General features: G+C 40.0%; 1 protein-coding gene across 1 annotated transcript; it reads left to right on the plus strand.

The window, feature by feature from the left end:
• The first annotated feature begins 1,788 nt into the window (after window positions 1–1,788).
• On the plus strand, window positions 1,789–26,858 carry BDKRB2 (bradykinin receptor B2). The gene is made up of 2 exons (XM_009467485.2): window positions 1,789–1,886; window positions 23,903–26,858. Exon 2 carries the CDS (start codon window positions 23,905–23,907, stop codon window positions 25,048–25,050), a length of 1,146 nt encoding a protein of 381 aa, XP_009465760.1. The 5' UTR covers window positions 1,789–1,886; window positions 23,903–23,904; the 3' UTR covers window positions 25,051–26,858.
• Window positions 26,859–27,537: the final 679 nt, after the last annotated feature.

The raw sequence follows: 27,537 nt of genomic DNA on the forward strand, positions 1-27,537 counted from the left end.
ACAATTTTTTTCTCCAAAACCAGGAAATGATGGGGGGAGGAAAGGGGAAATTTCTCACTCCCTTGAGTGTGAGCTGTTCCAGCTTTATGTGAACATATTGAAGATTCCACATTTTATCTCCCTGAAACTTAAATTTGAAGAGATTATTGACTGAATATTGACAAATGGCCAGGTAACTGAGCTGCATGTGAAGCCTGGCTCATGTGTTTGTTACCTCCCCCACATCCCTGAACCACTAATGGTTCCTCCTTTGCAGAGCCTTGCCTCTCTGAAGCTTTTGAGATGATTGTGTGCATTTATTTCCCCTTTCAGCAAGTCTCGATAGCAGATTAGCTGCTGGCAACACCTGCCTCAGTATCCTGAAAAGGCTGTAGAGCACTCCTCACCTGCTCTTCCAGAAGCTGTCTGCATTTCTCAGGTGTAACTGAGTAGATCTGGCTACAGCTGGATTTTGTTATATTACCACAAATGAGCCAGCAGAGTCTCTCCTATGAACACATAGAAGATATCTTAAAATAAAAGCAGAATTTAACTGCACTGTATTTGCAAAATTATGTTAATGTTTATACTAAATCTATGTCCAACCAAAAAAATAAAATCTAGAGATAGTCCTAAAAGGAGTTGGTTCCCCTGTACGGACAGGCCAGGGGAGATACTGCTGATAGGAGAACATGACTCAACTAGTGGCAATAAAGAAAGAAAATGTACTGAGCAGCTACTATGACAGATTCAGAGAAAGAAAAGGAAAATGACTGGAAAGCAAAGCAGTTATTCCTGTTGGGAAAAGTGCAAGTGAGAGTATTGCCCTAGAATTATAAATGAAGAACCAATGGAGAGCAGGGGCTAAAAACTTTCCCTGACAGATACCACTGATCTCAGTATAGACCACAGATAATATGAATAGCTCCAAGTGTTTTCTTGAATCTTTTATTTTCAGAATTAGTATTTTGTGGGAAACTAAGAGACTGAAATGTTCTTTTCTCTGCTCACTTCTTATTTAAATGAAGATGTATCCTTTGTGTGCAATCCTGCAACCATGGTTGTCATTTCAGATTTCAGTTTAACTGTGTAAATATTAGAGGAAAAACAGCTATGCCTCTTACAAACAGTGTAAAATTAGTTCTCTGTGAATTATCTCAAATGCAGAATAAGACTCAATGCAGCAGGAAAAAGGCTCTGCTCTTAGGATATCATTCTGTTTCATACAGAGATCTCATCCATAATCTTGAAGAAACTTTGGTCCAATTGAAATCTTTAAGCAGTATTTGGATTCTGTATTAGTTCTCGGCAGAGTGAGTAGCCAGAGACTTCTGCTGAGGAAGAGCAGTGTCTTCCAGAAACATAAACAGTGAACTCCTTCCCATGAAATAGAAGTATGTAGGATTGTAAATGTGATATTTAATCTTTTCTATTTTAAAGATCCACGACCTCCAAAAAGCTGACGCGTTTAATTCTTGATTGTGTCTAACACCATTAAAAAAGAAATGCACTCACCATCCCCCAAAATCAGGGTCAGATTTGCTTGTGTGTGTGTGTGTGCATATGCTCACACACAATTCTGGAAGCTGTTGTGCAAATACACGACTGTTTTATGCACATAATGTTGCACATCAATATTTTAGCTGGATTTGTATTGTTTACCATCCAAATTCAAATATCAGCGGTCTCGTACTGGACAGAGCAGACAAATGTTGCTTTTAAAATATAGTATGAAAAAAATCCAGGAATATGATGTCATCAACAGGGGGATTAGTCTGTTCTGTTCAGGGAGGGGCAGAAAAACCAGAAGTTAGACTCATTCATACAACAGAAGGAGCTTGGCAGTTCCCAGAGACGTGTTGCACTTCACTCATTTGTACCTGCTCAGTGGTGAATTTGCAGTCAAGGTATGTGTTTCCACTTCTCTTTAATATGAAGAGTTCTCATTATTTAAATTCAGTATGGTTTGTTGCTTCTTGGAAACCACTTCTTGAATTCTTAATATGTTTCTGGTTCAGTGACAAAAGAGCCTATGTTATTAGTGTTCCAGGAACACAGAGGAGAAAAGTAATTATTGCTAATGTGATTTTGTAACTTGTGAGGTTTTGCAGAGCTGTAGCATTTACAGAAAAATGCTTTATTTCAAAGTACCCAACCTATCAAAGGCACAGGGCTTTTCACCTTCCACAGATACTATCCACTGTATGGGCTACTGGAGGGTGAGGATTTCTTCTGTTTGGAAGACATTTCATGTCTCTAATCACACTATGGGCACCCGTTCTTCTGTCTCACAAAAAAAAAAAAAAAAAAAAAAAAAGCAAACCACAGAATATACAGGCAGCTAACTTTGTTTTCAGCAGAGAAATTACCTACAAAATAGTAGGAAGAAACCAGTTTTCTGTACGTACTGATCATTTGCTCTGTTTATTATTTTGATTGTAAACTTTGTGGGGCAGAGAGTGTGTGTACCTTTCACTGCTAAACTGTCTCCTCTGCATTGGTTGAATGGCAAAGACTAAAGCTTTAAAGTGATTTCTTATGTTACAAAGAAGAAAAGTTTTGGATCATGTTTAAGCAACTTTATCAGTTTCTTTCTAACATCTGTATCCAAATAAAAAAATGCACTAGGAGCTTGATTTACAAAATGCTGATAAAAACAAAGAAAAGCTTACAACTGGGGTTGTAATTAGGATCGTATAACAGAAAGACTAAAGGTTGAAATATATGCTATACTATTAGCTATTCATTTTCCATTACTCAGGATCTTAAGCAGCCGTCTTAGCGTAATAATAACAAAATAGCCATAAAGCCAAAAGAGTTCAAGTAGTTTGTCATTAGAATCCTTGTTTTAATACACTGTATGTAATCTTACAGATGCCATCTCTTAAGACAAGAGTATATTTTTATCTTGCACGGCTATACGTATTTTCTTCAAGAAGCTAGAAGACAGTTAGGAAAAAACCGACCTATTTTTACAGCAGAATCTCTAAGACTGAAGTATCAGGACATTGAGTGATATCAGTCACCTGATTTTTATCTTGCCTGCTGTTCCCTGAGAATGTGCAACCATTAAGAAAAAAATGAAGAGAAGCAACTCCACACTTCAGGATCATTCATAGACTTCCAAATATATTTGTCTTATTTTTAATGTGAATAGTGAAAACACAAAGAGAAGGGATAAATGTACCCAAGTTAATAAAGACTTTGGAGTAGCCAGAGCAGAGGCACCTCCAGAAAATCTTTGTCGGGTTTTCCACTGGGCCTCGTACATGCTAGAACAAGATTAACCGAGTTACTCAGAGTTACCTGAACATTTTGTACTGACAATCCAACAAAAACCCTGCCTTTCCTACTGAGTTAGAGCTTCCTGAAATAAGGATCTCATCATTGCACTGGAACACAGCTTTAAAAATTTCTCATAGCTATGTAATATTTGGAGTTTTTTCTCAGACAGAAAACAAGAGGAATTTGGGAGAATTTTAGCACATTCATTATGAAAACCCTAAAATCACTGCTTAAGAATAGTCAGTGTTTGATAATCTGTTTTTCATGGAAAGAAGGGGGTAAAAATCTCTTAGAAACCCCAATCCCACCATTTTCAAAGTCACAGCAGGAAAAAAAATCATATTGCAAGTCCAGGAAAACACATCAGAGAATAGAACTGTGTTTTCAAAACAAATTCCCTCCCAGTAACCAAGTCAACAGCAAAAGTACACCTGAACTCATTAGCAATGCTAATCAATGTAAAGTTAAAAAAAACTGAGAATAAATGCCATTTAGCTAGAACCTCCACTTTTCTTTAAAAGTTACGCATAAGCCAGACTTGTTTTATTGTCACTCATGGTTTTTTTAAAACTCTCTCTCAATACTCCATACATTTGAGTTTCCCCTATCTTATCTAAAGGTTTGTCTTCCTTCCTTCTTGTATTTAGCATACGTCAAGTTTTCCACACAACAAGCTGAAAAGTTATGCCTCTAGCTGGCTGGTACACAGCTGTGAACAAACATGATTCTTTAAAGTGGAGACAAAAGCTTTCCTTAGCCAGTCCTCTATAACTGGAGTAACTCCAGGTGAATGGGCAGCTACTAAAGAATCAGACTCTGCAGTAGAGTCTTTGGGTGCTGACACACAGACCCTGAGGCTGGCAGGCAGATGGCTGAACCAGCTTCTCCCCTCAGCTGGGTGCCCCTCTCAGCACGAACGCATGACCAGGGGCAGCGGGAGGGGAGGGCATCCCTGTACGTGACAGCCCTGAGGCAGGTAGGCAGGCACAACCACAACGGGAAAGCACAGAGGACGAGAGTGCCACAGCAAGACTTTAAATTTGGGCTCCACAGGCTGCTGTCTTCACACAGATGAAGTTGCACCTGCTAGCAATCACCACAGTGGTGATATATCACTTGCTTAGAAGTAATGCTAGTGCACTGGGACTGAGGGAGCTTGGTCACAGCCCAACACCCCACTAAGGAGTTAAATATTGGAGAACAGACACTAATGGGATACAGACCAGAAAAACACAAGGAGCAAATTAGCGGGCTGAAAGCATGCTATCTCAGTCTGATGATAAACAAGTCCAAAATATTCAGATGTTGTGGCAAAGCTGCTACATCAAAATTCAACAAAATGCTTCAGGACTCTTGATGTTCCCTGAAGGGGTAGATTTGACTTAGTTTTGCTGCTGTGCTATATTTACCTCCCCTGCATGTTAGCTCCTCAACCCAATTCAGCAAGGTTGGGCTGGTTTTTGTGATCCCTGCAAACAAATCCGATTATCCAGGTTTGCAGATCCACTAGTGCTGAGCTTTGTACACTAAGGTATGCCAGTGTAGTGATAGTGCTGCAAACTAAGGCAGACTTCAGAATATGGCTAATTTGCAGAGAATGGAGATGTCAAAATGCAGAAATCCATTTCTCCCACTCACGTTATCTGAGATTACAGGTAAACTCCACAAAAAAGAGAATGAACCATGGCTAGAGGTCCAGGTCTTTTTGATATGAACAGGATTTATACATGCGTTCCCAGAGGCAGAACTAGCCATAGCTGTTTTTCCTCCTGCAGTGTTTCTGCTTTGGCAGAAGGGAGTACGCTACGGGCATGCTCTTTGGGATCTGCACCCCTGTGTCTCTGCAGGTGTTCTGTCCCTTTTCCACAGCTCTGTGATATCCTATTAGCTGTTTGACTGACTGAAAGGATGCTGCTCTGAAATGTCATGGGGTACAAAAGATGGGCAGCAGGTTCCCATCCAGAAGGACAATGTGAGCCCTCTGCCCACACGCGTGGAGCAAAGCAATAACCCAAGGCACTTTCCTGATGTGAAGGGTAAACTGCCTGCAGGTAGTGGGCAGGCCAGTAAACTGGAAGTGTTTCATCGGGTCCCCTGAGCATTTTTGCAAAAAGCAACTGTGAAGCCTTCATAATTCAAAGGTGGGACCTGATCCTTAAACAAGTAGGAAGACAGAAATATTGCAGTATATGTCACTAGGTTTTAGCTCAGGTCCGCATGCACCTCTCATGTTCTTCTCCAGCAGTCTTTCCCTATAACAAGCTATATTCTACACTCTGTGTATCATATTTGGCATCTGCTTAGATTATAAACTCCTTGAGGCAAAGCCCATCTCTATGCTTGCATGGCTTTTGCATGTTGGTTATCACTGAAGCCTCTGGTCATCAGTATAACATAGACAGTATGGCAATATCTGCAGAGCTGTGCTCCAGGTCCCATCTGCTAGACCAGGACAAACAACACAACAAGCAAACAACCAGATATAGGGACATAAAAAGTGATATAATTAACCACACAGCCTAGATCCTCAGCTGGATTGAGTGCTCACAGTGTCATCCACATCAGCAGAGTAATGACAGTTGATAGCAGGTGAGGTCTTACACATCTGTTAGCAGACATGAGTGATTTTCTCACCAGTAATCTGCTGACCAAACATGATAGGGTAACCACATTCTTTTTCTGGCTTCTTTTTCTGGCTTCTTTTTCCAGAGGGAAAGGTCTGTGAAGGGCATGTTTTCCTAGCTGTGAAATCAGGAGACAAGAAAGAAATCTATGCAGTGGGTGTTCCCTTAACTATCACAACAGGTAAACTTTGGTGTAGGACACAAAATACACTCCAAGTCAAATTTTAGCCCTTGTAACTGTATAGATTGAGCTCAAAGCTGAACTTCAGCCAATGAATCTTACAACCAGTCTAGTGTCATCAGGTTATTTATTATAATGGTCTCATCTCAATCTGTGATATCTGAGTTCAAGGATGGATTTCTTATTTATTTCTTTAGACTAAGTCATGTAAAGCAAACCCTCCAGATACTGTGTTTGATTTCTGGAGAGCCCTCCCACATACTCTTCATGCAGCTTCCCGCTTTGCCAGCTCCAGACCAGCTCACAGATAGATGTTCTCCTTAACATCACCCAGAAAGTTTTGCTGTTCCTGGTCCTTCCAGTGCTGGGCACTGGAAACACACAAACCACTTTCCCCCAGAGTAAACAGTGAAAGAGCGGGCAAATGCTTTGTGGCACTGAAGATGACCAGGAAATGTTTTCTTTGTGGAAATTCTCTCTCCTCTCTCTCTATACACACTTAGACGTGTATATAGACACACACAGGTATACACCTTTATGGACAAACACAGATAGATATTTATTAGCATCTTGTCAGAGAAGTAAAATACATGTTCCTCTGTATAATCGTGTTATCCACACAGCCCTGTCCTACCCATTACTAAGGGACAATCCTACAAGGAGCCTCCGCCACTTCCTTTCTAGTTTCCACATTTTCACTTGGTACAAAAAGACCAACAAATATTTTCATCAGACATTTCTGATGTGTCCATCTATTAAGATCAAGACCATTGTGTTTGTTTATTACTTCTCCTTTGCTTGGGCAAGGATCTTTTTTTATTTCTTCTAGTTAATGCCAAAATTTCCAAGTCATGAGGATCTGGGACTATCCTTCATAACTGCTTTCACTTGTTTGTTTGCTTATATTCTCACAAGTCTTCATTTTGTGTAGAGATTTACAGTAAGTAACGAAGTCAAGTAAAGAAGAAGATGGACTAACCATTTACAAGAACAAGGGCACCAGTTTAAACTTAAGAGCTTTCTAAATGGTTCTCATCTTTTTTTTTCTTGGTGAGTTTGTCGTGGTTTAACCCTAGCCAGCAACTAAACACCACACAGCTGCTCGCTCACTCACCCACAGTGGGATGGGGGAGAGAATCGGAAGAGTAAAAGTGAGAAAACGCATGGGTTGAGATAAAGACAGTTTAATAGGGAAAGCAAAAGCCACGCACACAAGCAAAGCAAAACAAGGAATTCATTCACTACTTCCCATGGGCAGGCAGGTGTTCAGCCACCTCCAGGAAAGCAGGGCTCCATCATGCATAACAGTTACTTGGGAAGACAAACGCCATCACTCTGAATGTCCCCGCCTGCCTTCTTCTTCCCCCAGCTCTATATGCTGAGCATGACGTCATATGGTGTGGAATAGCCCTTTGGTCAGTTGGGGTCAGCTGTCCCAGCTGTGTCCCCTCCCAGCTTCTTGTGCCCCCCCCCAGCCTGCTCACTGGTGGGGTGGGGTGAGAGGCAGAAAAGGCCTTGACTCTGTGTAAGCACTGCTCAGCAGTAACTAAAACATCCCTGTGTTATCAACATTGTTTTCAGCACAAATCCAAAACATAGCCCCATACTAGCTACTATGAAGAAAATTAACTCTACCCCAGCCAAAACCAGCACAGAGTTGCAAGTTCATTTTCAAAGCAATACTATTCCAAACTGGTTAACATAGTCATAATGAATCAGACATGAATATGATTCATGAATGTCTGGGATATTGTTCACAGAAGATTTTAATTTATAACATAAATATTTTTTAAAACAGCATGTACAGGCACGTTGCACAAGACAACTGTATGCTCTCACCTTATACTTACATCACTCCGCTGAGAAACTTTTTTTCTTTTTTTTATTAAAAGAGTCACCTTATAGCCAAGAAATTCCAGCCAGCTGGCTCAGCAACAGGAACATTTCCCAGAAGCAGAAGGAAGGAGAAGTAACAAAGTGGAGTCAGTTTTGTGTAGATGTTTCCTGCAATGTTATGGAAACATTATGTCTTTTTTGGAAATATAAGACAACAGCAATTTGTTTTCTTCCACAATAAACATAGTCTACAAGTTGGCATTCAAATCATGATTACAGCTCATAGTTGTACAGTATGCAACATCTGGAATTTCCTTCTGCTACACTTTGCATCATGTATCACTATAGACAGGTTTACTGTATAAGTAATTTCACCTGCACACTTGTGTCATTTTTTTAAAAGAGGGTTAAATAGAACATATTACTAAGGTTTGACTTAAGATAAATGAATTCTGATCAAAGTTTAAAAAATTGAAGAAAGATTTGACTTTAAATACCAGAATCAAACAATTGTGAATTTGGTACTATTTCGAAGCTAGGTAAAATAAAGATCCAAATTGTGTAAACTATCCAGCTTTTATAACATTTTAAATGCAAATCCCAGATAAAACTCTCATAACTTATACACCATACATATATACCTGACTCAGGAAGGAATCCTTATTCATTATTTGTTTTGGAACCCTTTTCCCTCTTGGGAAATTAAACCCCTCTTTTCTCCTTCTTTCCTTCCTTCTTTCCATCCTACCCTCCTTCCCAGCAGCAGCATTTCTGCTTGGTTTGTTTTCCTTAGCAGCGTTATGGTCTCTTCCAGAACTCGCATCTGCTCATTTCATCTTCCCTTGTTCCTGCCCTGACATCCCACCACAAGCCTTTTCTGCCTGCTGCAGAAAACTGTCGCGTGCAATACAGCATAGTGCTTCATGTTCTACAGCGGTTGCAAAAGGGATGGTACACAAGTTCAAAGGTGACATGATTAACTTAAATTAGAACATTTTTCAAAATTAACAAAGCTGGTCAGAAGACAAATTTTCTTAGAATTTTCACAGAAAAATTGGGAAGGGCAGAAGGAAGAAGTGAAATTCCCATCTGGAATTAAAGAATCTTGCGATTTTTAATGAAAGCAAGAAACCAAAACACATGTACACACACAGGAGAAATCTTCCTTGAAATGGGTAGCACAGATTAGGGATTTTGAACGAGGCATCCTCCTTCTTAAGCAAGTGCCTGGGGGATAAACTGTAGTGAGTTGGGTTCTGTCATTCTCTCATTTTTTAGAGCTGCTCCCCTTTGTAAAGATAATAAGCTGTTTAGTTGGCCAGACAGAGCAAGAGTGAATCTGGGTCTCTTGCTAAGCTATTATCAGTCAGGATGTCTCCTCCTTTGTTCAAGATCAGAAATCACATCTTTAAAATATTTTCTGTTAAATTCCCCAAATCTGTTGTGAAAAATCTTTCTTTTAAAATCAGTTTCTCCAGAAACTTTCTGTTTTGCTAGTCATTTTAATAGGAAAAGAAAATTCTCCTCCTCTAACATTTATTAAAATATCTCCTACGTAACTGTAGTAATACGTGAGTGTGAGGTACCAGCATGTGTGATCCATTAACTGTTACCACTGTTCAGACAGGAAAATGGCTCCGATCTTGTGTCAGGATGCAGAGCCACCCCATGACAACCCAACACCACGTGACTGATCAATCTTTAAAGGGTCTTTGTTTTTTTTTAGCTTTGGGTACAATAGTTCTTTGAAGGAGCTGTGGCATATACTAAGGGAATTTGTCTCTCTAACTAAATTCTCACCATGTTTTTTTTGTCAGCTCTGACATTCTGGAAAGAGCAGAGAGACATATCTTCTTAGAGAACACCAGTGCTCAAAACCCATGTATACATAGTGAAAAACAAATTCTCTGCACCAGATTCCAGCAAGGCTCCGACATCTCCTGTTGCTAAAAAAAGGATGACAATAAATTAACACACAGTTTCATTTCAGAACACTGGCAAAGCATGAAAAAGAAAAAATAAAATCGTAATCCAAACACTGACTGTTGTAAATCAGTGTTATAAATCACACCACTTCTCAGCTGGAGAAGTGTCCTGAACCTTCCAGACCCCTCAGAGTTGAAAGCCACATGCATATTTGTACAACTTAGTTAATCACCAAATCCCTATTAGCATGTATTTGAATACTTAGTTCTTCCAATAGAAACATGGTGTATTCCCACTTAAGAATTGTTGTCATTAGAGTTCCCCTGGGTTTTCAGCAGGAAAACAGACTACATTTGGACATATATGCAATTTTATCTGCTGTGACTATTGAGCTAATTGCAATACAGTCTGAGGTTCCCTATAGGTACTCACATACACACACACCCCATTTCCAATATGCACATCTGGTTTTGAGCTTTCCTCTGCAGTATACAGACTGTGGTGATTTTTAACCATAATATCTGAAAACTGACCTCCTTCTAATTGCAAATGCAAATGTACTGGCTAAGTCAGGAGCAGAGATATCAAAATAATACGAAATGACTGTCCAAGCTGCTCAAGCAACAGCCTAGCAGGACATGTTTGATCTAGGAAGGGCGAGGCAAAATGGCTTTCTGAAGTTTATCATTTAACAAGTGAAGCACGTTCCAGACCGGACTTCTCCTTGAGAAGGAAACTCACCAGTGCTTGTACTGCTGCACTCTGCTTTTAGGAGTTCTTAAAAGAGTATGAAATTTTAAAACAAAACAAAACAAAACACCCTCCACCAATTCTTTTAGTAAAGGCAACCTACTATCTAGACAATGAGTATCATGTCATGCTCGTAATGCCTTCCATGACACAAATCAGTGATGCTGGGGATCATTCACTGAGATAGTCCATGAGAAAAGCCAGGCTTTTCAGGAGGTTGAAATTTGAATTTATAGTTTAATGTAGCTTTTGAAATAGGTCTACAGCTGTTGTCAGAGGTTCTAAATTAAACTGAGACCATTGTAAGAAGCCCATGTGGCAGAGGTGCTAACTCGAACAACCTGGATAAATATCACCTCCTCTGAGATCTCCCTGCTAGAAATTAAACTTGTAATTTCAATTGAACATTATGTAGTTAATCATACTTTCTAGCCTATTTTGTTGTCAGAGCCCAACGTGCTGTTTGAAAACTGCACCGTTACTCAGTGAAGCCGTCCATATATCCTTTTAGTGGAAGGCATTAAGAGAACACAAGGCATTAATACTAATTTATAGAGACGACAGATTCTGCCTGTGATGCCCTCTGCACTAAGGACTCCTCTGCTTGCGCAGAGCCATCAGCGTGTGGCTCAGCAATAGGAAAAGTAGTAGTGACTGAAACATTTCCAGCTGCTGGTGGGGATGACTATTTGTAGTTGCAAGTATGTTTTGCAGACATAATGTGACGGTTTAGAACATCTTTTATGTTTTTGCAAAATGCAACAGAGACTTAATCAACTCCAGAGTAAAATAATCAGTTACCTGTATGATAAGAAGTGACACAAGCAGCGTCACTGTCAAAGAAATAGCTATTAGACTTTGGGAAAGCAACCGGTCAGCCACACACATGCAGGAAATGCTGCATTATTGCAAATACGCTTGACAACAGTGTAAACAATAGCGATTGGAGGCACTGGAGATGGCAAATCTATGCCTTTTTTCTAAATGGTTGCTACAACATTCTCAGGGCACTAGAAACAAAGTGCTTTCAGGGCACAGAGACAGTTCATCTGAAAGGCAAATCTCTCCATTAAGTATTTAATGCATAAAGGGAGTAATATTGGCAAATACTATTTGGCCATTAGACCTCCACATTTTGCCTAATCATGAGAACTTAGAGCTGCTACCTAGGGAAGAGAGCAATATTTCAATTGCTAAGAGAAAGGAGTGGCTAAACTGAGCTGAAGAGGTCTGGTAGGAGTCATGCAACAAACAGCAAAGCTTTTGAGGACATCTACATGCATATCAGTGAGTCTTAAGCAGAGTTTTGTGAACTGCTGAACAGCTCTTGTGTGCCTCCACTACTGCAAGGTGAATAAAGGAGCATCAGTTACTACATCTTCTTGGGCAACAGAAGTGCTTCAGGACTTATGTTTTTTCCTCTTATTATTCCATGTCTGTTCCTCTATTAATATCGTTCAGTGCTTTCTCCAGGATATTTCCATTGTTCTCTGTAGTGAAGATATCAAGCAATTTACATCATTGGCATGCTTCATCAGTGCTCTCCTATCTTTCATAATGAGATCAGCCCTGTAACTATTTAATTAGTTGAACCCCAAGACCAGTTCTGAGAACCTACCCTAGGAACAGTTCCTCCAGCCCACCTCTCAAAAACTGTTGTTGGCCCGTTGAAAATTCATGTATTTCTTTTCCAGCTTAGCTGTTTTCAGCATGGTGCTTGCAGTAGTTCTAATCTATCTGGGTTTCAGAAAAGGTTGTTTTCTAAAGCAGGAAATTCTTACCTTAGCAAAGAAATATAATCTAGCTGCACAAGCTACTCTTGATAAAATCACTGGCATTTTATTTCTTTATCAGTGGATAGAGGTTACCCTAGCTATTCACTGGGCTCAAGGTATTGTCTGCCATTTGATAGATGCATTGTGCTGTTTGATACCACCAGACCTGCCATTCCACATGACATTAGACTCCCACAATTGACATTAAATGGGTCTCACAACATTAGCGCATTAAGCTCTTTGAATTTTGCAGTGGTGATGGAGTACAGCAATCCCTTGTCATACAACACAGAATTCCCATGGTGCCTGCTTAGGTGAGGGGATACAATCTCCTTTCACCCTACTCCAGTCTGGTAAATCTACGTGTCACATCATAAAACTCAGGAAGTTTATAATCTCTCATTTGTCCTCATACTTCAGTTAAACTGTGCGAGTTGTGATCATTCAGCTCTGTATACAGACACCATGAGTGCTGCAGGAGGGCTAAGGGAGATGCAAGATTTCAGCCCTGGGACAAGGCTTAGGTTTTCCCAGCAGTCACTGCCACCCGACAGGGAGTCTTGTGTGGTCCCTGGTGCCACAGCACTTTACTCTCACTCCAAGCAGTGCTTTTGCTGCTTCTGTCCCTGTACAAATGTGCAGTTAGGCTCACTCCCATCCATCACTGTTTGTGAGACAGTGCAACAGGGGAGATATTATCAGGCTAGGCAGTGAGCCAGCTAGGCACAGGAATAAGTTATGTTAATAGATGATCATTTTCTCAGCAACAGATCCAATGCTGAGTGCAAATTCTGCAAAGATGAAAAATGTGAGCAAAACATTATCTGATCATTGCCCCTGTTGGCAGGAAGCCTTTCAGCTAATGATAAAAACTATTGAGCTTTGTGAGTCTAAGCCAATAACACCAAGCTTTGGATTTATTTCATCCATACTACAAACCAAGTGTATTGTCCTTCTTTACTTATTTCTACCTAGCAATAATCAGGGCCCCAGACAGCACTGTCTCCATCAGGCACATTTCCCTTCCCCTCCACCTATGAGACTTGCAAATTTGCCCCTGACCTACATCTGCCATCTTCATCTCTCCATTTTCTTCAGCATCTCTTCTGTCTGTGCCTTTGAGAAAGGGAGCCACTCAGCGTGAAAGCTGGCCTGAATGGGAATCTTAAACTGGTGTATTCAGGGATGATTCTACCCTAGCAGTGTTTAAAATGCCTGCGTAGTGAAGTAACAGCATTCCTGCATATGTTATTGCTGTCAGCTAGTGCTTGCCCTCAAAGGCACCAAAGAACTTGAGAAAAGGAAGGGAAGAGCTTGATGCCACTTGCAAAGTTTGACCCTCTACCTCTTACCTTATCAAGACCGAAATACAAAACATCATTTTGGACCAAATATGAAGATCAAGTAAACAAAACCCAAAAGAACAGAAGTTAGACATGGCAGCAGATGGACCCTAAGCTCAATGATAACACTCAGAGCTTTTTGAAAGTAAATGCTGTCAACAAAGCCCGAGATACCAGTGTGCAAAACTAGGCTGACCCACTATCATATACATGGGGAAACACAGAGCACTGATAAGACACAGTGTCAGAAGTGTGACAAATACATACATAGGCATGATAGGGCTCACCCTGTTATTGAAATTACCCTAAAGAGCAGACATAGTCTGTGAGTATTCTAGCCCAAACCTGAACCCTAGACACGGGCTGAGTCCTGGACCACAACAACCAGCCATAGTTCCCATGAAAAAGTTCTCAAGGAAGAACTCATTTGGGTGACTGTTCTTCACTTCTGCAGTGCTTTTGCAGTCCTACTCCTACTGCAGTGCCTAGATTTCTCTCTCTCCTGACCCTAACCCTAACCTAAATGCTAGTTGTTGGCTGATCTTTGGACAATGAACACTCATGGATAACCTTACCCGTTCTCATATGGGGAATGACAAAAAGAACAGAACAAAATCTGGCAGCCTTGCAGAGTGAGTTTGTGGTCAGTTTTCTCCTGTTTTAATATTTTCTTTCTCAGTTGTCAAAACATTTTGAGCAAACACGCTACCATACACACAGAAAAAGTATAGATTCAGCTGTGACTTGAGTGCATTGTGTGAGAGTAATGTACCTTTCTGTAAGAGAATGAGAAAGTTATCATCTTGGTTCAGGGAGACACAAAGCTACTCAGGACTCCTGACACAGGTTCTGGAGCAGAGTGGCATTAAGTCTAAGGGGGCAGGAGTGGGGGGTCCATGAAGATTAAGCTCCTGGAGGATTAAAGAAGATTAAAGAGACTTGAGAACAGCAGCAAGTAATTCAGTATTCACGAGGAGAGAGAGAAAGGGTTGTGAGATCGACATTATAAACCTCGCAATTGATGATACTTTCCAAAGATGGAAGAATCAGATTCATGTCCCTGCTTCAACAGTTATTTCAGTATTTATACTCATTTGAAATAGCTTCATAAAGAGAAATAGCCTCAATCAACATTATTCAATAAGCTTGTGACCTCTTAGTATATGGAGCATGCGGATCACCTTAGTTCCAGATTTTGTTCCAAGTTAAACAGAATGGAGACTTGGAAATAGGTCTGTCATTTGCCCAATGACTACAAAGAGAGTAACAAATTGGCTTACATTTGATTAACACTTAGATTTAAGAGCATCACATACTTCATTTCTTCATAGACATATACCATGTTGAGAAAGCTGGGGATGGACAAAAACATAAGTCACTTAATCAGAACAGCTTAAACTTTCTCAGAGGTGTCTGAACAGCAGAAATTGAAGTGTGTGCTGGGAGGAGGAGAAAGGCAGTAATCATCTCTGTTTTCAGAGTAGTTTGATAGGTTTTTTTTAATTCATCTTCTTTCTCTGCTCGTGAACTACAATAGTAAAAGTTGCTGAACAAGTACAGGAAGTTCTACTGTGTTTACTAATCCATCATGTGCAAAAGGGAAAGACAAAGCTGCACAGCATTATCATAATAGAAATCTCCAGGAAAACAAAACGTTAAACCAGTTATTCAGGTCTAAATTTAACTTAGCGAATTGTTGCTGTGAGCACATCACTGTGTACAGGTTTTGTATGTATCAAATTTTCAGTTCTTGATGGTCCCACAGTTACAGACCTCATTTACTTTTATTGCCAAACACTTTAAAATATTAGCAGAAGGTTTATTGTGGAAAAAAAACAGCTGAGGGATTTACCCTCATATTTCATTCCTTTGTCCAAACTGCGCCTTGCTACGATATGCCTTAAAACAACCCTAGAACAGTATTCAAGGGATTTGGCATTTCCTACTGTTTTTTTGCTTATACTCTTCCCCTTTTAATTTAATGGAGCTTTAAAGCAGCCTTTCTCTGCAAGAGTAATGTTCTCACCCAGTGTATCATCAATGGCAGTGCTTTTCTGGGATACCTTCTGAAATCCAGGATCTATGAAAGTTTTCCATACAAAAGGAATTACGCAGCTCCAAAGAACAGCTAAGTGAGCTAACACATGTAACAAGACCACAACTAAATCTTTATGGCACTTTGTTTTAAGAAGTGCCCAGTAAGTGTGCCCAAGCTCACCATCTAGCCCTTGTGCCCACCACTGACTGGAAGTAAGTCATGTAATCTCATAACAGCTCATCTGATAAATTTTCACAGAAAAAAAGATTTCTGAGAGACTGAGTCCACTCACATTTGTAAATTGTTCTCAGTAAAATTACTGCTAATGAACAATACAATAATATATGGCATTTATAAATTTTTCGATAGCAATGATGACCAGAGCTGTATGGCATTACATTTCTGACTAAATGTGTGTTTTCCCTCCTTCATACTTCAGAGAAGGAAGAGGAAATATTTCTACAAAGAAAGTGGTTAATTTAAAAAGTTATTTCTTGCTGAACATTTCTAGCTTATGTTGCCTTCGAGATAGTTATGAAGGGCTAAAAAATGGATGGGTTTTAAGTCAGCTTTGAGGAATAGAGAGTTCTCAGGAATTAGGAAGTTGTTATGAACGTGCAGATTTTTAAAAGGTCAGAAAGTCAGCAAAAATTAGTATAGAGAGGCAGGTTTGGTTTTTCTCCCCTGTTATTTTACCCATAGATAATTCCTTTTCTCAGAAGAAACACAGAACAGTAAAAAAAAAAAAAAATCCTTTTCCTCTAGCTCATCTGCTTTAGCTGTTGCTGAGGTAGCGCAGAGCTTTACACAGCAATTCTACTCTCCCAAAAGACAAGAACCAGAAATTTTTCTTAAAAAGGACACTAAGCCAAGGTCCAATACATTTAGCACTACATCGGGCTGTTATTCATTTCAAATATGGACCCAAGCCTCCTTTATTCTATTTTTCAGATACTTAAAAATCTGAAGGTTATATTTAACCATTTCTTCTGGAAGAAATCGGCAGCTTCTCTTTTTGAGCTCTTAAAACCTGGGCTGTTTTAACAGACTAATTCCCAAGAGACTCTTCTCCTTATCTTCCTTTGCTATAACTCCGTATTTCATCAGGCTATAATGGTCTATTTTATAGTCTCTGTAATGCTCTATTAAGCCCAAAGATTTGCTAGTTTCACAGTGGAGTTATGCCCCCACCCTCCAATCTTAGCGTTAACATCAAGGGGCAAAGTTGCCCCTGCAGTGTCTGGGGATGCTTCAGAAACTCCAGGGTATCTTGCTTGGCTCCAGAAGACCACACCTCTCAGAGGTCCTGTATCATATACCAATACCATGCAGTCTTCCTAGACACCTTGCACTTTCCAAAACGCCCATGTTCAAGCGCCTGAATTGCCTCCCAAACACCTGGCTGCTTCTCTCCCTCAAAATCACAGAATTTTTTTCTCTCCTCTATACACACTGAATACAGTCCCTCAGAATTTCTGTTGAAAACAGGCAAAACTTCCCACTGCTATGCCAGACCAAGTTGTCAATGAATGTAGATTTCTATTTTAATTTCCTGTGCACCCCTCCTGCTCCACTGACTTAATGTCTCTGCTTAAGTATTCCAGATGTCTGTCTCTCTCTCTCTCTCTCTCTGGGCTTTTCTTTCTTTTCTAGCCACCTGAAGAGATAACTGAAGCAACATAAATGTTAGAAAGGTCAATGGAGCAGTACATACATGTTGAAACATGGCTCCAACAGCCCAGTGTGTCAGCTTAGATGCAGAAGACTAACTCAGCATGTTCCAGTTTCTGGCGTTGGCCTCAACTCCTGGCTGTGTGGGGTCTGCTCTCCTGGTACTCAAGCTACCTTCTGCTTCCCACTGAAAACCCCAGATAATACAAAACAACTTTTCTTCAATTGCTTCTGTGATTTGGAAGAGCCAATTTTGTGTCCCAATATTTGAAAAAAAAAACAAAAAACCAAACAATTACTTTAGCAAAAGTTAGTTCCCACAGTGCTTTCAACAAAATGTCCATAGCTTCCTAAGGAAACTTGGTGAGCAAAGGCACCCTGGCAAGCTAGGAAACTCCAGCAAGCTAGAGCACTCACTGTTGAAATTCAGCTTTTTTTTTGTTGGCCTTAATCCACCTGGAAGTTTCAGTTATTAGCACAAGAAGCACAAATTAAGAAATTTAGGATAATCCAGGTTGGAAGGGACCTCCAAAGTCTCTAGTCCAACCTCTTGCTCAAAGTTGGGTCAGCTGTGAAATCAGACCATGCCACTCTGGGTTTTATCCAGCTAGGTCTTTAAAGCTTCTGAGGTTGTCAAGGTTGAAATTGAATGATTTAGTGGCTGGAGAAACTTGAAGATCCTGTTGTTTTCATCCTGGAACAGCCTCTAATGTTAAAAATAATTATTTCTTGGTTCAGATTAACCATAACTCCCATTCCTCGTGCCCCTGTGGGGGGAAGAGGTAGAGAAATCATGAGTGAGTTGAGCCCAGGAAGAAGCAGGGAGGGAGCGTGAAGGTGTTTCAAGATTTAGTTTTTATTTCTCATTACCTTACTCTGATTTGATTGTTAATAAATTAGTTTCCCTGAATTTAGTCTGGTTTCCCTTGACAGTAATCGGTGAGTGATCTCCCTGTCCTTACCTCAACCCACACGGCTTTCGTTATATTTTCTCTCCCTTGTCCAGCTAAGGAGGGGGAGTGATAGAGTGGCTTTGGTGGGTACCTAGTGTTCAGCCAGGGTCAACCCATCACATTCATTAAGGAGGTGTTCATTATTTTGGAGAGATAGAGGAAGCGTCTGAAACATTCTTAAAATGTTCTGCTTTTACTGACCCCATGACTTTAATTTTTAATTTCCAATCTTTGTATAATGAATTTCTAATGGTCTTTAGCACATTTGAGGTTGTAGATCAGCAGACACTTTTTGCGGCAATGTTAGCTTAAACATTTCCTGTTCTTCATTCACCCTTCACTGTCCCTTTGCACCCTGCGGCTGCCCTCGCAGTTACACTGTTCAGTTTCATGAGGCTTCATATCGAACCAAATTGAGGAACTTGACTGGGACAAAAATAACCTTGCAAAAGAAAAGGTTATTTTAATGCAAATCAACTCCTTAATTTGTCAGAAAATTAAGGCAATAAAGAAAAGATACAGAGTTATTACCTCTCAAAAGTTGAATTTTTAGAGACCCTTTGGTGTGTAAGCTTGAAGCACACCATGGAATGACAGCCATTGCCCTGCAGTTATCATTAAGGGCTTTTACATCAATTATGTTAGCAAAAATGGAAAAAAAAATTGTTCTGTTAAAGCAGTTATTTCAATAGCTCTGACCTTTTTTCCCCTGTACTTGCATTCCTTAGCTCACAGCTCTTGTTCCTTAAAGGGCTTTTTGTCCCACTTCATCATATCCCCCTTCTTTTCTTTCAAGAACATGCATAGGTTGCAGTATGTATAGCTGGGTTGTACAACATTCCAAAGTTGACCCCACCCTTGGCCTCTGGGTGTTATCCTTGGTTTGCTAATAATCTCATGCCTGTCTTCTGGCATGCTCTCCCCAGTACAGTACACACAGGTCAGTCCTTGACAGCAGGACATCCCACCAGGTTACCAGGCAATACCAAGGAGTGTTAGTGACTGTGCCCAGCCCTCAGAGCTTTCAAGCCATGGCACTGGTGACCATCACCTTTTTGGGGTCCCTCTCCCCTTGCGTGTAAACACAATCCTACAGCCCAGCAACTACAGTTGATTAACCCCTTCTTCCCAGTCCCTCTGCAAGGGTTCTTCATTTGCAGCACTGGTAGGATCCAGTCATTGCTCAGCATATTCCTGTATCAGCAGACCCCAAAGCCCTCCTCTCTTGGTCAGGACAATGTCTGCAAGAGGCACAGGTCTGGCTGCCACCAGCACGGAGCAAGTCATGGCTGCTTCCCACACAGAGCACCTTGCAGCCCCCCACTATTGAAATCTTGCCATTTGTGCCCAATGGTATTAGCAAAAAATATTCTGGAACAACGTGAGACAATGACTGACAATGTTTTTAGTGACTGTCAAGGAGGAGGTAGCTAATAGTAGGAGGTGGACTCCAGCAGGGACAAATTCAGCCCCCATAGCAGTCCCTCATGATTAGTAATGATAGATTGTTTCAGCTGGGCAATGTTTCAATCAAAACTGTCAGTTAAAATATTTTTGAGGGTCCCAGCTGAGACATTAGGCCTGTCTTGCATTGCACAGAAAGTGTTTGTAGAGAGCGTGCGAAGGGGTCGCATTTATTTTTACTGAATTGTGATAAGCTAATGGCAAATAGACATCACTCCCTTTTCTAAATTGTGGCTGTGTAAATCATAATTTATTTAGTAAACACATACTTTAAATGAGTTTCTTGTGCTATAGAGAATAGCACCAAGCACATGATTTAAATAGGGTTTGTAAATTGCTTATTAGCACATTTTACCTTGTTCTCTCCCACATTTCTACCAATGCTTTATGGAAGCACTTGAACTAAGGACCCAGGAGGCAGGTCACCTGAAGCCCCATTTGTGGACTTGGTCACATCCTAACTAGCCCCCACACACTGTTCCTAGACCACAGTAACGTGATACAAGTAATATATTTTAAAGTATTTTAGGGCTTTCCCTTCTAAAAAAAATAATCTAAAAGAGATTAATTGTAGGAAAAATATCATAGATCAGTAGGCAGTTTTTGAGCTGTTATTTGCTGTAAATTAATTCCTGTTTATTGTTTCTCTATCAGTCATATAATGAGGGAAAGACAGAAATTGCCAACGTAGCCTTTATGACCACTCTCTGAATTACTAATTAATATCTTATTAAATATATATGTACATCCAACCTCAAAGCAGAAAATAATCCACTTCTTACAAGTCTTTCTGCTGGTTCACAGCCCACTACTGGCAGAAGAAACAGATCCTGCTAATTGCATCACCCAACAGAACTTCTCTGTTCTCAGATGACCTTTTGGTGATATTTCACTTCCTATGTGTTTTTACAGTGTAAAGTGCCAGCATACACACAAAGGGAGACTTGAAACTGCTATTCGCAATTTGTTAGTGGCATCTCTCACAGCTACAGAAGTTGGGCTTTGAGATATTTGAGTGTTTATGAATACCAGCACCTTGATGCCAGGCTTTGCTACAGGGAGATTAATTACAGAAAAGCATGGCTAGCTGAGGTATTATTTAAGAACTCAGAAAGTCAAAGATATCAAAACCACCAGGATAAAAATGAGTTGCAGTTAATAAGGGACATAGAAGGTAACATAAAATGTTTCTATATATATATCAAAATAAGAGGATAACGTAGGAAAGTCTAGGCCTGTTACCAAAAGAAAATGGGAACCAGTAACTTAGAGAATGATGAAAAGTTCAACGATGACTCTGCATTAGTCCTCTCAGAAATGAAGATTGTGATCTGATATTTAAGATGATTGATTTGAATAATTGGATTTACACGAATTGGGAAAGAACAAATTAAAGAATATATGGAGGTATGCAAAGTGGCAAGGTCGTATATAACCCATCGCGGTGTGGTTCAGGAATTAGGAGAGGAAATCTTTGCTATCAATCTTTATGTCTGTGAAACCAAGGAGAATGGGCACATTTCAGAAGCCCAGAGAGGGCAAAACACAATACCTATCTTTAAAAGGCACAGATAGCAAGACCCAGAGATTTACAAACTTGTCAATCTCATTTAAATACCTGGAAAACATAACAGCAAAATATTAATAATCAGTATATCCACATATGCAGGATAATAAAGAATAACAAAGTGATAAGGAACTGCCAATATAAATTTGTGAAGAATAAAGTTGTGTCAGACTAATCCAATCTGGCTTAATGGATAAAGCAGAAGCAATAGATCAGGCATATCTGGGTTTCAGTGAGGCTTTTAGTAGTGTCCTATATTCCATTGTGCTGAAACAAGAACAAATAAAGTGGCAGAAAAATGCACTATAGGTGCAGGTGCTCTGCTATGCCCAGAAGGGCTCAAACAAAAGATTTCTAACCAAAGCATTTTCAGCCTACAGTAAGTTGCTTGCACCTGGAAGATGAAAAGGGAACATAAATCAGAATATTGGCAATGTTGCATAGCATGCACTGCGGATGGCATTTGCTTTCAGTATAGAACAACTAAATCCATATCCACTAGACCTAAAAGCTCCAGATAACCGGTGTCACCAAAAGTATAGATCGCTGGACGGGTGTCTACAACATGCAATGCTGTGTAATAAAGAGGCTTCACCAACCGATTCCCCAGATGCTGGTTGAAAACATTCAGAAATCAAAAGGATACAGGTGCCTCAAGATTGAGATGGTTCTAACAATTACAAGGTTAATGAAGAGGCAGGATAGAGGATGGAACTATGTTCCGGCAGCTAGATATGGGCTTGAAAAGCTGAGGTTTTGAGAGGATGAACTTGGAGAATGAGAATATTTATGGTGTTACCCAGTTTATGCAAATACTGTCCTTTGCTCAAGTTATGAAGGATTGGAAACATGCATCACTGACATTTTGTTTTGTGCCCATTAATCCATTTTTAAGTTGCCCTGTCTTTCAAGGTTCTCAGTCCCACTTGCCTGTTTTATCCAGTTGATCTGTCCTCCCTGACACCTCTGTTATAAATGTTACAGTATAGAGTGTCCTTTGTTACTGCCTTTACTGGTCTTAGTAAAATGTGGTATTCATCTTTGCTTTTGGTTCTCAAGCACTACAGTGGTTAATTAAAACTAAGTACACAAAATATGACCACCATTTTTTAGTAATTCTGCACCCAACAGACAAATGTCTATGAGCATATTGAATGACACTTATCAGCCAACAAATCCAGTAACCAGAGTACAAATGAGAACCCCATCCTTTCAGGAATTACAAATGTGTCCCCTTTTTACTGCCCAGTTACCAGCTGAATCAGACAAATGTCTTAATTAAAAATACATCTGAAAAGCTTCCAGTCAAACCATAATATAAACAGTGGTATTTTAAAGACCTGGAAAAAGACAAACAGTATTTATGTCACCCAGTCCAGAGGATTACATACACAGATCTGGGAAGCCAGTCTTTTATTTGAATAATATCTCAGGATTCATTATCTCAAAACACAACAATAAAAACCACAGTTAACATTTTAACAGTACTGAGTGGATGCTGGACACTCAACTTTTGTTTGCCCTTAGTAACATTCAAGAGCATATCTGACATTTATGCCTGTAAATAGCACCCTGTAAGACCCCAAGCTGTTCTGACCCATAGAATACTTACAGTACAGCACCTGGTTTTCACATCGTGCTCTTGCACTCAAATTGTCTTACTGCAGCCTGACTGCAGGCAGGTCCTGGCTTACATGATGGCCACCATCTTTGCCAAACCGTCAACCCACCCACTGTGGACCTATTAAAACCAAGTTCCTTTACAAAGATTCAACCATTTATCTCTTCCACGACTTGCTTGCAGGAAGAGATGTAACACAGACACAGAAACACACAGGTGATTCCCATGAGAAGTCGGGAAAGCCTCACTGCTTGCAAACACCGATCCTTGCTCCTGCAGCTTTCTCGGTGCAAACTAGAACTACAAACTAAATGTCGGCTGTGACAGTCATAACATTTGGGAAAAAATATGGTGCTGCATGAGGAGTAAACACCACTGAATTCTGCCCAATTGCTTTACAGGAGAGGGTGTAAAATTTTGAGGGACATGCCACAGGACTAGCAGCTTAACAACGAGCAACACAAGACTCATGCGGTACATCTGTCCTTTAGGAGACTATGGCTACCGATGCACAAAGACAAGAAAAGAAAGTAACCATCAACCTCCTCAAAGAATTAAAAAAGTCTTGCTGCATCTTGCTTCTAGTAAAAAAAGACTGGCAAACGTTCTCTTCAGTTAACCTGTTAGCTACAATGTCTGCTGTTGCTTTATCCCCTCTGTTTTACCCACTTAACATTGGTCCACACAGTTCCTAGCAGTTTAGACTGTGAAATTCTCTGCAAGCATGCAGGGCATCTACAAGAAAGCAACCCACAGAATTGTAAGCCTTTTCAAAGCCATGCTTTTTAGGACCGTAGGAAAAGCAGAGCCAGCTTTTCTTATTGTGTCTTTTGCAGCAATGAGCTAGATGTAGCAATCTCATGTCATCTTTTTCTTTTTCTCTGCACAGATATGGTTTCCATCACAACTGAAAATGTTACACAGCTTTACAACATCATGGCCACCCAGGAGCTCACAGACAGTCCAGCAATTTTCCACAATAATTCAGGAAAGCACCAGCTGAATCCATATGAATGTATTAATTCAGATATATGGAAATGGCTACACGATTTTCAGCCTGGATTCCTCTGGTGCCTATTTATTCTGGGAGCCATAGAAAATTCCTTCGTCCTCATAGTCCTGTGTTTCCACAAGAGTCGCTGCACAGTGGCCGAAATTTACCTAGCAAACATGGCACTTGCTGACCTAATGCTAGTCTGTGCTTTACCTTTCTGGGCCATTAATATTTCTAATAAATTTCAATGGCCCTTTGGCCTGTTCCTCTGCAAAACTGTCAACATAATGAGTAACATGAACTTTTATTCTAGCATTTATTTCCTGACACTAGTGAGCATTGACCGCTATCTGGCCTTGGTGAAAACCATGTCTCTTGGACGGATGCGACGAACTGTCTGTGCCAAATGGAATAGCTTTGTAGTCTGGGTGTGTGCATTGCTCATGTGTTCACCTGCAATAGCGTTTCGAAATATACAGTATTACAAAGAATACAACATCACAGCCTGCGGTCTTGCTTATCCATCCAGAGACTGGGAGCCTGCAAACAACTGCTTGCTGAATATTGTGGGCTTTGTGATCCCACTCTGTGTAATTACCTATTGCACTACGCAAATCATTAAAGCATTACGAAGTAGTGAGCTACAAAAACTGAAGTTAGTCCAGACAGAGAGGAGAGCCACCATACTGGTCCTTGCTGTGCTCTTGCTATTCATTGTTTCCTGGCTTCCATTCCAGATCACCACATTCATCGACACAATCCGTTACTTCGCACCCACTTTGAAGTGCCTGGAAGAAGTCAATGACATAGCAACCCAGGTAGCTACGTACTGTGCCTTTAGCAACAGCTGCCTGAACCCAGTCCTGTATGTAATTGTCGGGAAGCACTTCCAGAAGAAGGTTGTGGAATTCTACAAGGACTTGCTCCCAAAGAGGTGCAAAAAATCACAGTCTGTGCAGATGGAAAGCTCCTTGGACACTTTAAGAACTTCCATTTCAAGCGAATACCCAAGGAAAAAGTCTGTTTTCCCATTACCACGATAGCATAATTTGTTCATTACAGGAAAAAAGCCTCCTAACATATCAATCTCCACTAACATCCATCTGCTACTGGTCCACAGAATAAACATGTAGTAGTATTCATCATTTGTGGGAAACCAACGGTTTGATCTTAATGGAAACTCCATACAGAGACCTGCTTCTAATGTTACCGGACATTTTTCATTATTGAATCCTACTTTGTAACATGCTTACATTTTCATGGCTGAATAATATTTGATGCATGTATGTTTTGAAATGTTTGCATTTCTAAGGTGCACATACATGTACATTCCGTTCTCTGAATAGAGCTCTAGTATAGAAGCTATTGTCAGGATTGTGTAACTACTCATGGTACCCATACAGTTTGTTAGACTAGATTTTTGATAGGAGAGGCTTGTATTTGAGTAAATTCTGGTAAATGAATACTGTAGAACTATTATTCAAATGGATTTTTAGGTGTGGCCACCTTCTAGGCTTTTACTTTTTCTGTTTAGTCATCCAAAACTATTTTGATTGTTTGATTGGCAAGCTGTGCCTTTTTGCAACTGCTCTACCCCTGCTAGTTACAGGTTTATGTCAGCTTGTATGTATGAAAAGTAGCTCAAAAAAGGTAAAGCAGTAGTGGAAGGAAGGCTGCAGCCAACTGCATGAAGTTAGTGAGTTTTCTTTGTAGCAGGCGATTCTTTACCCCTTCTGCACCGAGGTAAAAGCATTCACTGTCTCCTTCTGAGTGAGTGAATTTTATTTACATTCATACCTACAGTTCAGCTCAGAGACTTAGTTTTTAATATTCACAAAGCATAATTAATATTTTTAATGTTATTTAACGGAAAAATAAAAGCTCAGCACAAATAATATAATCTCACAAGTAGAAGAAATTGAAAATATGGAGAGCATCACCTAACTGCCTTAGAAAGCTAACTGAAGCTAAAAGGAGTCTTGTAAGTTCAGAGTATTCAAGAATGGCCTTTTCAGACTCTACTAATACCTACATTTTATTTGTCGAGTTGATCTGAGTGATTTTAATACAAGATTGCTTTTTGCCAATTCAACTGGATTTATGATCTAGGTTGAGTTTACAGAGAAGATAAACTCAGAGTGTATTGAATTGTCAGTGTGCACTTTTACCTCTAGGAACCTTGATCAAAAACTGAGTTGAAGATGATTTAAAATCTTCTGAAACTAACAGAGCCTTTATTCTTTTCAAAGCACTTAATGTTACAGCCTTAAAACCACCAAGGGAAACGGAGTTTGGTGACATAAGTAAACCCAGGTTGCTACTGCATGGTCTTCATTCATCAGAGCAGCTTGAATGGAGCAATAAAGTTCCATTTAAGATGGAAAATTTGTATTAAACCTTCAAATAATTAAACCCAAAAATGCTCTAGAAGTGTGCAGATGTGCTATAAAAACTATGGGATTTAGATCACTAGAGATGATTTATAGACAATTCCCACAGGTTTTCTTTAATAATCCAGTATAATCCTATGTCATAAGTACTTTTTTGTTCATTCTTTAAATTATTCAAGACACCTATAACAAAACACTGCAAGGCTTTCTGTTATCTCCAGTGTTATCAATACTGTCTCATTCACAAGCATGATGTTCATGAAACCGTTAAATAAAAGGAACTCCATGCAGAGGTTATTGAGGCAATGGAAGAGATTTTTGAGTATTTGGTACTGAGAAGTAAAATATAAAAATGTTATTATATTAATATGACATTAATTTAAATCATGTAAATATATAGACACATTATTTTGCTATGTGGTAAGCATGTACAACAGAAAATAAACTACTTTAAGAAATGAGATTTTCTAGCATTTTCTTCTCTAGCCCATATCCTGTCACTCAGGAATGACTTGTCCAAAGTGTAACTGTTGCAGGTACTTTCTTCCTGTTGTACTAAAGGAAAGTGAGCTGAAACCAGAATTTTAGCTACTTTCAAAACTTTGGGTCAGCTTTCTTCTCATGGCCCATTTTTGAGTGGTGCTGACCACCTTCAGTTCCTTTGGAAGTTAAAATCTGAATTAAGGGGGCTAAGGATACCGAAATCTTTTCAGTAGCTTTTCTCTGCCTGTTGGTAGCTCAAGGACCCATGAAACAGCAGATATTACTTTTCTTTGTGAGGACCCGGGACACATAAAGGCCTATAGGTGCTGTTTGCAGGGTGGACCCTCTGCTAAAGCCTTCACTCTTCTCAAAGGACACAGACACCAGCAGCAATAGAAAGCCCCTGCACCAGCCTCTGCAGATTGCAGAATGCACAGCGTTGGCTCACAGACTGTTTAATTCATGTTCTTGCCCACTTTCCAGCACAATCACACATTGTACAGCATTTGTATGTACCATTTGTGCAGGTTACAAAAAAACCCCAAGAAATAAATGTCCAAGATACATCCTACCTACTGGCAGCTTACAGTCACACTCAGATGCTTGGCGCTGTCTTGTTCTCACAGAAACAAGGCAAAATACGAGAAGGGTTCTTGG

This window comes from Nipponia nippon, unplaced genomic scaffold (assembly GCF_047370975.1).
Source record: "Nipponia nippon isolate SJK-2023a ecotype South Korea unplaced genomic scaffold, ASM4737097v1 scaffold_11, whole genome shotgun sequence".
Classification (NCBI taxonomy): domain Eukaryota; kingdom Metazoa; phylum Chordata; class Aves; order Pelecaniformes; family Threskiornithidae; genus Nipponia; species Nipponia nippon.

What these genes read in the sequence shown, in the direction of transcription:
- BDKRB2 (XM_009467485.2), top strand. Translation starts at nt 23,905, where the DNA reads ATGGTTTCCATCACAACTGAAAATGTTACACAGCTTTACAACATCATG.